This window comes from Buceros rhinoceros, unplaced genomic scaffold (genome assembly GCF_000710305.1).
Source record: "Buceros rhinoceros silvestris isolate BGI_N320 unplaced genomic scaffold, ASM71030v1 scaffold21700, whole genome shotgun sequence".
Taxonomy (NCBI): domain Eukaryota; kingdom Metazoa; phylum Chordata; class Aves; order Bucerotiformes; family Bucerotidae; genus Buceros; species Buceros rhinoceros.
In genome coordinates, this window is record NW_010389311.1 from 4962 (window position 1) to 16319 (window position 11358).

At 37.5% G+C, this 11358-nt stretch overlaps 1 protein-coding gene across 1 annotated transcript; it reads right to left on the bottom strand.

The window, feature by feature from the left end:
* Positions 1–699: 699 nt before the first annotated feature.
* TSPAN13 (tetraspanin 13) lies at positions 700–5188 on the bottom strand (the record flags this gene model as incomplete). Its single annotated transcript, XM_010133907.1, has 5 exons — positions 700–1038; positions 2230–2340; positions 2676–2789; positions 3661–3741; positions 5021–5188. Coding segments are annotated over 5 exons (549 nt in total), but the record flags the coding sequence as incomplete, so codon positions are not given.
* Positions 5189–11358: the final 6170 nt, after the last annotated feature.

Genomic DNA, 11358 nt, shown 5'->3' on the forward strand with positions numbered 1-11358 from the left:
TTTGTTTTTTTTTTTTTTTTTTTTTTTTTTACACATCATTCCAACTCTCATGAAATCAAGACTGTTGGCTGGATGACAGAGGAATATACATTGCTGAGTTCTTACAACAATAATTTTATACCACCTGAAAAAAAGAGCTGTACAAGAACTTTGCAGACATAAGTTTCTTACATTAAAGACGGCACACCACTATTGATTCTGATGTTGTGCAAATACCAAATTTCCTTCACTTGTCAAAGAAAAAGAAGTTTTGGGTTAATCAGCTGCAGATTACATTCTCCTGGTTTTCTTCATTCACTGTTCTCATACTGAATATATCCATTTAAAAGAATTATTTGTGTTCTCAACAAAATTCTAAAGCTACCAGAGAGCCGAAACAAACAGGGAAGGAGAGGTGTGAAGGCTACAGTGGTCATTAATATACACTTAGGTGCATTACAGAACGTAATAACTTAAGTTTCTGTTTTTACCTTAACAAGAAAGTGGGAGACCATTAAGACAAAAAGGTGACCAGAACCATCCTAACGCCTAATTAAATAATTCAGTCCAACCATCCACTATATATTTTTATCATTTTAATGAAAAATCATGTGATTTTTTTTTTTGTAATCAACAAATACAGCAGGAAATACTTTAAGGGTTTTTTTGGAGAAGCCAGTAGTGCTATAAAACTCACCATACAGAGTTCACCCCATCAGTTACCAAAGTCTTAACAGAGTTATTTAACCAGCTCAGAGCAGCAATCTGACTCCACCCAGTTACTGAATGCACCAGTTTACTTCATGACAGAGATTAGTAGAACCAAAACCAGTCAGAAATTAAGTATGAAAACTACAAATTTCTTACGGAAATTAAAGTTCTTTTGGGTACATGCAGAATCCCTATTCTGGAGAAATACCAAACCATGGAGAACCAGTATTCTGAAGTAGAGGGTGCAGAGAGAAGATTCAGTCCTTTGTGAACTCAAAGAAATGCACTAGGATTTGCACGGGGATCCTTTTGGTTCCTGTATCTATACGTCAGCCAGACTCCCAGAAACTGAAAACAAAAAACCAGAAGTATTATTAACCAGAGTGTCTCCACCCCATTGTCCAATAGTTTTACAAAATTAACCTAAACATAAAATCCTGACAATGAATATCCAGTACACAAGTTTAAGGTATTTTACTATTGCTAAAATTGCACATCTGCATGCCAGGTTTCTTCGTTAGAAAACAGAATTCACCTTTTCAGTAAGAATTCATACCTTGCAACTGAAAGAACAAAACAAAAAAGCCACAGCTGTGTCTCCAATGTAAAATATTTTTCATAGGCATGTCTAGTGTTAAATTATTCTTCTTCCTCCCCAAAGGGATAAATATTCATAAACCTGTTTCGAACGTAACGATAAACAAATCCTCCAATTGTTTCATTTTACAGTTATCACTTAACTACAAGGCTAGTATTCTAGTACATTCTAATCTTTTCATTCCCTCCAACCTCCTCCCCTCCTCCCCCGAGCAGCTTCACATTTTTAGTAGAGAAATCAAGGGCAGATGTCAGAGCAATATTGTTTCACTTGATGTATCTCTTGTTGCCACAATATCTACAAACCTTCTGAAAACTGCACTAAGCAGCAGGAGGAGTATTTTCACATGCTCTACTGTGGGGTTTTGAAAGACCTCCTCTGAAGATTTTTATTCACTGATCAGTAAAGCAAGTATATGTATCATCTAGATAAAAAAGCAAAGAGTCAAAGACCTTATTAACCTAATGTTTAAAACATAATTTCATTGTGAGTGAACTGTATCTTCGCACTCCAGGAGGTATTAAAAAAAAAAAAAATCAAACCAAACCCCAAAGACTGAGTGTATGTGTGGATAAAGGGAGGTGTGAGGAACAGGGGAGCACAGCAGAGCAGTGGCACTCTATTACTTTTGGAGACTGGAAAATCTGAATACCTAACTTACTGCAAAACTTACTACGGCACCACATTCTAACATGGTATCTAGTTGCAGTTTGTAGTCTAAATAACATGAAGTTGCAAGAACTCCCAGTGCTGAATAAAGGCAAGCCCTCCCTTTGGCAGACTTGAGCAAGCTGATAGCCTGGAAAAATTTGACCTTATTATTTGACTCCTGAGATAGCACTGAGCGTTCCTGTAATAAACCCCCTACAATTAATTCTTTCACAAAACAAAGCCTTAAAAGTAGGGGTAAAAAGCACTCAAATTTCTAACCTCCTACTCACCTCTGTGAAGCTGAAGAAGAGTCCTATGCCTCCAACAAAACTCAGCACCATTCCAGAATATTCTTCTATTATTGGTGCACATGGTTGACACTGGCGACTTCTGAAACAATCCTGTAGCAGATAAAAACAGAGAATTGCACTCCATTTTCTGATGACACTTTATTGCTTGAAAGCATCTAGTTAGCTCTATAAAAGACTGCCAGCCATGGGCAAAATTCTACCAGTTTTACAAGACTCCAAAGAAGCAAGCGTATAAATGACAATGCAGTACAATCTCTGCAGGGAGCTTTGTGATTTTATTTCCAGTAAGTTAACTAAAGAGCTTAGAATCATTGGAACAACTACCTTACACATTTCTTAAAAAACCTCTGCTTTCTGCAACTAAGAAAACAGTTGTACATATCTGAACAAACACAATTAAGTTTTTTCATGTTTCAAGAACTTACAGAGGAGCAGGTTTCATTCGGATCAAACGCTTTGTATCCACAACAATTCAGATTTCTCTCTATATCTGTTCTCGCGCTCTTAGTGTTATTCCATCCCGCCTCTAGAAGTTGACTCTAGGAGGCAATGAAAATACATGCTAAATTAATTGAACTGTTTTACATTTCACTGGAAACTGATATACTAGGCCAAGCTGATAATTCCCTAAGTAAAAACTTCAAATTCTGAAGTCTAACAAGATAATATATTAAGGAATGGCTTGACCGTTCAAACAGCATGTGTAGCTAATGAGCGAACAGCACCTAGCAGCAACACATTCATGGTTATAATTTTCTTCTCTTCCTTTTCCTAAGCCTGTTGAGAGCACTAGTAATGGGTCGTGCAACTAATCTAACTGGGACTGCTCAGACTCCAAACAAAAAGTGTGCATACATGTAGGAAGCTGATTATTTAGTTACTGTACCCCTGCCTGCTTCTTATGCAGTAAGAATTAATCTCCACGCTCCATGGAAGCTAGTTTTACTTTCACACTTTAAGGTCACCTCTGTTCCTAATGTAATTGTGACCTTTTCAGTTACAAAAGAACAATTCAGTGGCTTCATCATCTTTACATTATGAATACTGTAGATTTCATCAGCTTATCTGGAATTGCTGAACACATGATATAGTCAAGATACCATGCTGTTACACTTGTGACCATAAACCTACACAGGAAGCTTAAAAAAGAAACAATAAAAAAAAAAAAAAAAGACAGCTGAAAGTGAGTTTAGAGCCCAGATCTATTTCTTTCTAGGTACCAGAGCCAAACACTGCCTAAGGTCTAGTCTTATTTAATAGGATAATGCTGATTTTCTTTTATTACGCTCTCCCCATTTTGTGGAAGACTATATATGTGCATACATACATATAAAAATGCGTGTGTCTACGTACACATATATCTACAGTGGTATGCTATAGATAACTGAGAAGTCAGGAAACTTTTCTTACCTGCTGTTCCTTGTTTAGGGCCAAACTGGCACAGGAGACAGAAAACTGGACAATAAAGACTAGCAAAAGAATAATCATGTACTGGAAATAGTAGTTAAGGATATATACTCAAATTAATTTTGCTTTTCTAACACATATGCCTAACAGTATTCCTTATTTCACTGGCTAACAATAGGTCCTTTAAAACATAATAACTGAAAGTAAATTCTGGCTGGATGTAGAAAAGATGACCTAAATAATGCTCCCAGAACTCAATCACCACATACTACATACACAGCTGGTATTTCTGGGTTAGGTGATTCTTGCCTAGCGAGACACCATGAACAGAACAATCAATAAAGAAGCGTTTGAGAGAAAAATCTACAGCAGACTTCTCCAGCTTCAGGGAATCATTACGTCATTTCAAGATACTTCACTTAAATAAAGTAGTAAAGAAAATACTTTCCTGGGTATTGCATATTCAGATTTTTTTTCCCCCTGCAATGACATATTCTTGAAATCAATTACAAAAGATAACTTTAGCCTAGATTAAAAGAAAGGTGAGTGTTGCTTTTGGAGTGCAGCTGCACACACTTTGGGAGTAATGCATCTGAAAACAGTACGAAACAAAAAGAACAAACTTTGATGCTGAAGATCACATTTTGAAAGTCGGTCACTGTCTTCACAATTTGGCTGCTGTGTTTAGAGGCAGACACTTATCTCACGCAATTAAACTGTTTGTAAAGTGGAGGTCACTATGTATTCATAGACCACAAAGAGAAAAATAAGAATTTTATCTGATGAATCTCTTTTCTCATCCAAACAGATTGATTTTGTTATGCACCACAGACAGCATCAATAAGCATAAAGAGGGAGCAAAGCACACTGAAAAGGCCTGTGCTCATTTCTAGTCTAGGTTCACAATTAAAGACTAGATATGAAAAGAAAGTGCTTCTTGACAGCCTGTGTTACTGGCAGTGCAGTCCCCTGCCAGCTACAACCAGCTATCTGGAAGTATCACCTTTCTCTACTATTAAATAGTATATTAAGAGTTCACATACCCTAGCTTGAGCACACAGGAAGAGGCACCTGTGGCACACTGATCCACCATAAACAGCTCTCAAAAAATTAAGATATTTTAATTTTTAAAAGGAGAAACCGTGAATTCTGTCTTCGGAGCACAAACAAGGCAGAAAAAAAAAGGAAGCTGGAATAAAGCTCAATGGGAAGCAGGTTTAATTTAGACTGCACTTGATCAAAATAAGATTGTGAATTTCTCTTCTGTTTCTGAAGTACTTTCCACATTAGTCTCAGCTGACAGAGTACGTTGTTTACATGGCTTGAATCAAGCTGCAATCCAGATAATGCATCAGAAGGATACAAAGAATAGCAATACTTGATGATGTTTAACGGCACCGATCAATCCAACTAAGGCAATAAGGAAGAGGAAGATTCCTACTGCAATTGCCACTCCAACAACTCTGAAACTAGAGATGAGGCCAAAGCCGATTCCCCATGCCGCAATTCCAATCAGCAGCAAGCTTACCAGCTGGAGGGAAGAGAAAACAAAAAGTTAGTCTCCATAGTAAAAGAGGGTCAACCCACACATAGCTGAAGACACCAAACTGAAGCGTAGACTGTAACAGAATTGACAAATCAGCTTTATTTAAGACATCGACTTTAGTTCATGGAGCTGAAGAATGAAAATTCCAGATGTTTTCTGAAACAGAGGCAGTGTATTTAAAGAAAACAGGCTGTATAGCTCAGCAGTCTGAGCATGTAAAAAAAGCGCACTTTGTCAACACTTGTGATCAAGAACACATCTGTACCGATACATTAGAGAATCTTCTACATTGTTGATGACATAACAACAGTTAACAAGGTCACCCAAAAATACTTTTTAGATCTGTATCTCAAGGACTTAATGTAGTAAAAGAATAAAGGTACCCTGTCTCCATTACATATTTCTTCAAGAAAACAGCCCTACTATAAGGTCAATCCCATTTCAATACCCAAAACACTCCTACGCTGCTTCCGTCCTTTTAATGATGATATTCAGGGAAGGCAGGCAGAATCTGTTCCAATTAGTTTACTGGGATTTATTGTTTATGTGGGCAGGAAGCTCCAGCCTTTCCTGTTTCCATGTCAAAAACGCAGACCAAAAAAAAAAAAAAAAGAAAAAAGAAGAAAAAATCAACATGAAAAGCTGCAGAAATCTGTAATGACGTACAGCAGGTGGGAAGCAGCAGACAAAGCCAGCACAGATGTCCAATACACAAGATGCCTAACACTCTTGTTTGAAACAGTTAGACCTATATGTAATGTACTGCCCATTATTCTGTTAAGTAACACCAATCTACATGTTTTACCTTTCCAAAACCTTAACCTCTCCAAAAAATACCCAAAAGTTGTATGATTATTAAAAAATAAACAAACAAAACAACAAAACAAGCAGTAAACACTTGGTCTAGTCCAACTACTTGGCTTTATTTGACAACAAATATAGAGCAAGTACTTAAACCTGCTCACCAGTTTCCATTCAAACAAGACATAGCTCACAATATTTTACTGCTTATCCAGAGTGGTGGGGAAAAAAGAAGGGAATTTCCAACTTATCCTGTCAGTATATATACTATACCTTACAGCAGGGCATTTTTGTTGGTTTTAGTACAAAGTATGTCTGTATATTTTTTCAACTTAAGTACCTTTTAGAAGGCTGTCCTATGTAATGCTGCCTTTGAAACACGGAAATCTAACATATCAAGCAAGCTAGGAAAACAAGTGGTGATGCTCATCAAGATCAGAACACAAATTACAGAGAGGGGGAAAGAAAAATGATGACAAAACAAAAAGCCTTGGCTCTGCCACAGGCAGATTTTCAGAATGCACGCTGCACAAGACTATAAACTTCCTGATGCTATTACATTAACAACGAGCCCTGCTAATCAGACAGTTAAGTCCAAGACCTACTTGTTGTGATCTACACCCATTCACTTTATTTCATTATCTCATACCACTGGGAAGATTTATTTTTCAATATAAGTGTCAGAAAGTCAACAAAAGAAATCCCATAGCCCAATTTCCAATTAGAAAGTGCTCGCTGACATCCCATGCTCCGCATCAACTTCTAAGTACTGAATTCACACTGCCACTACAGTAACCTCATAAAAAAACCTCAAAGTCAAATTTCAATTTACTTCACAAAGAAAAGCAGAAGAAACCTTGCTCCTAATGCTTTTCACCAATACTTCTTTCTTCTGCCTGAGCTATGACTGCATATCTTTATTTTCACCAGTCTGCCGCCAGGATACCAAAATGTGTATTTGTTCAGCTATTTGTTCATTTCATAAAAGGTCTAAAACAATTAGATGAAATTAGTTTTATCCTTAAAGTATCAAAATCAAAAGAAGAGACCTAAACAAAAAACTGCCTAAAACACCTATTGGATAAATGCAGTGCATAGCAGGGCACTGTTTACTTCTCGCTGCTGTCAGTCATCTCAAAGTCTGATGATATGTACATGAAACTAGTGTACAACACAAAGTTATTAACATGACCCTCTCGCCTAGAAAGCTTTTCAGGTAGAAACAGCCACATACTGAATCTGGAACTGCTATTGTTTTCAAGCAGAGAAAAAAAGCCTCTCTGGCTTTTAAACCCATTATTGAAGCCCAGATGTTCAGGAACCAGTGGCTGTCTTCGAAAAATAAAATAACATAAAATAGTGTAGTTTTTCCGCGGATCACATACTAATTTGAGAGTCATAAGACTCATTTTTAAGCTTTACATCCATAATACCAAGGCTGTCTTTTCTCTTCTTTCACCTGACTAGGTTTTCCATTGTCTAATTCTCTCAAATATTTGGAAATTCAGTATGACCACAGATCCATGCTACTGGGCTCTGGCAGCTAAGTAAAAATGGTGTATCCAGTCAGGCACATACATGATTTGGATCAAAATAACAATCAGCTACTCCAATTCTGGCTACTTAAAATCCTGGAAAACTGACTTTGTGTTTCAAAACTGAAACAGAGACTGCAGGTTTACAAACCATTCCAGAAATAGACTTAGTATTAAGATCTATTGAGCGACTCCTTAATCCTCTGCATGTTGACTGAAAGATTAAAGCACAGAAAAATTATCATCTTCAGGTTTGGACTGGACTATCTCAATGTTGAACAATAAAACAATACATGTGTATATATATAATCGTATAGTGCTATAATGTGAAAAACTAAAGTGAACACACACTGCTACTCCAAACAAGAAAAATAACTTCAGATGTTTTGGAAAGAAGTCCTACAAGCCTGTAAAATAACACAAGGCTCACAGCTTAGGCACTGTTCAGTCACTAGAAATCACTACTCAGCAGTGCTTATTCTAGTGTTTTGAAACAAAAGGATTTAGATGCAATATTTCTAAAAGTGAAGCTGCCCAGATTTTGTAGTAAAATGTATTTGAAACAAAAATTAGTTAGTGACCTTAACTATTTTAAATGAGTAATACACACATTCTGGATGTACAAGCTTGCTTTACTCACTAAAAAGTATTTCTGTTAAACAAAGGAAAAAAGGATTCTCTACAGAGCTTCTGAATGTCACGTTTTATTTTTCTGAAACCACATTTCACAGCACCAGAACTCCCCCAAAGAAAACAGTGTCACTCTGGGAAGACTGAAGTACCTGTGAAACTCCATTTTACCATTATGAGTTTACTTACCTAAAGCTAGCCTTAGTTACCAACAGTTCAGTTTGTGGTGATTAGAACTAATCTGGTTTCCCACAGAAGCCTTCTCAGCTTACTCATGAGACATAGGTTGGCGAAATGGCCTCTTAGACTCAACAACAATAGACTGGATTGCTAAACTTAAAGGGTAGTAATTGGTGGCTCAGCTGGTAGCAGGTTAAGATGCACCACAAAGGCCAATGCTGTGGCAATATTATACGGTACCTTCATCAATAACCTGGGTGATAAGACAGAACAAATCCTCAGAAAATCTGTGGATGACACTAAACAAGGAAGAGAGTTTGACTCTTCAAAGAGAGATTCAACTCAGATGGACCTTGATGAACTTGAGGAATAAGCCAACACAAACCTCATAAAGTGCAAAATGCTGCTCCTGTAGTGCTTCAGTGGAGCCTGGGAACAGACTGGTTGAACAATAGCCTTACTGAGACACACCGGGGGATCACCCTGGCTGCCAAGTTGAAGACGAGCCAAGAGTCTGCTCTCATTGCAAATAGGGAAAGCGAAGAAGAGTGAAATCAAAGGAAACTCAACGCTGGTGAGACTGCAGCTCAAATACTGTGTCTTATTTCCAAGCCCCCCCGGTTGAAAAGGAATTTGAGAACCTGGAAAGAGTCACCAAAATGGCCTTGAGGATGATGTTTGAGAAGCACGTGATGGAGCTGGGTTTGTTTAGTCTAACAAAGAAGCAGCCTAGGGATAATCTAATAGCAACTGAAGCTGAAGGTGCATTACAAAAACAATGGAGGCAAACCCTTCTCAATATTAACCCACCACAAAACAAGAGGCAAAACCCACAAGTAATGGCTTGAGAGGTTCAGACTGGACATTAGAATAAACACCTGCAATGTGGTTTGTTGCCGTACTCAAGAGAGGCAATAATCTTTTTTTCTCAGAGGTTTTCAAGACTCAGCTGATAAAGCCACAGCTAGCAAATGAGTGTTATTCATAATCCTGCTTTGAGCAGGAGCCTGGACAGATGAGCCTCAGAAGTCCCTTCCAACCAACACTCCCACACACCACAGCCAGCTCTTCCATCATGGAAACTTTTCCACTTCCCACACCAAAACCTGAAGTTCTTAACAGACAGACAAGGGACAGATTTAGCAGTTACGAAGAACTCTTCTGTACTAACTCATTAACTAGAGACTATCACCAGCTCCTAAAACTTCTATCAACAAAACACTTTCTTGCAATCAGTAAGAAGGTCTCTCAATAAAAGAGCAATGAATGATTCTTCAGAAGCACTTACACAACTTCAAGAACACAAGTAAAAGTCTCATTCTTGAAAGTGATTTAAATGGTTCCATTCACTGAAGGCATGTTTACAAGAAAGCCAACAGGCATTAAGAGCAAAAGAGTTTATTACAAAACCTGGAGAATTTATTACTCAAGCTGGAGCAATTTGTCTTACAAGCACGTACTGTCCGCGTACCAAAAAAGCAACACAAAGCCATAGGAAGTGTGTGCAAGTGTGTGTGTGTGGGGGGGAAGTGACAGCTAGTATTTTAAATTTAATACCCTCACTTACTATATATATTACCTTCTCTATCAATACCAGCTCCAGCAACCTTATTTAAAAAGCACACGTGCCAACACAGGCTTAGCATAATCCAATATACAAAATCATCAATTTGAATTTAAGTAAATGCTTTACCAGAACAAACCTATAGGTAGCACAAATCCTAAATGAACATCAGTAGTTTTCACTATGAGATGAAGTCTGTTTTCTGTGGACTCCAAAAAAATATATCAATTAAGAAAATCAAGCATATTGTCCAAAGACAAAATATTATTCCAATGGCATCATCTCTATAGGAAAAACTTTAGAGATTGTAAATTCAAGATCAGTGGAATGCATTAGAATTGACTTTAAGTTACTTGCATTACATTTTTTTTTTATACATACACACATTTGAACTCCAGAGAGGTTTCAAAAATAACAACTTCTAGACAAAGAAGTATTTATTGGTCACAGAGGAAAAGTCATCACAAGTTTGATTGTCTTGTTCTGCAGTTAGCTTATTAACATGATTAAAGGATTAGCCTTTACAGTACTCGTGGGGGTTCTCTTTCCCCTTACTGCTGCATAAATTATGACTTCTACAAAAATTTGTTCTGTTCTTTAAATCCAAGTTCTCCTGCACACACAGCTGTTCATTTCCCTTGATCCTGTACTGGAAATGTGTACTTCTCTTCACACTTAGCCCTGGTGTACTTATCCACAATTTTAGAGTCTGCACGACAAAAAGAAACCAAGATACTGACAAGTGATTTCTGTAGGCAACACCACTGAGAAACAATTCAAATGCCAAAGCCAGTTTCTCATTTCTTCACCAGCAAGCCACGAGCAAATCAGCTGTTTTGACTAAGTAGCATTTTCAGCATTTCATCTAGCTTGGACAGGTCACTAGGAAGGAAATCATACACAGAATTTAGCATTCCCACTGTTTTCTTGTAGACTCAAGCCCAAAAGCAGTTAGTAAAAGCTGTATTTCAGAACTTAAAATTCAAGAAATACAGCCTCACCATCCCAGGTAAAGAGATTATAAAGTATTCACACTGATATCAGCAAAGGAAATATTTACAGAATAGCTGTCAGGCTGGATATGGAACAGGAACTAAGACCAGAGAGATTACACACATGATGAAACACATCCTCCCTAACCTCTCCCTCCACATACAAGTTTATATTCCACTTCTTTTAAGAGGGCTTTAAAGTTTAAACCTCAAATGGTATATATATTTTGAAGGCAGAGCTTTCCACCACCCTTCCCTTCATCTCAGCCAGCCATTTCTGTACATAGTCATACAGAATCTGGAAGACAATTCTTCTGGTCCTCTGCACTTCACATAAAACCACCACATTGACACAACGGGCAGTATATAGTGGTGCACCTTTATCACGCTAAGACTAAGCTAAATTGATTTTTATCACAGCTGTAAGCTAGCCAACATGTAAGCAAATTTATC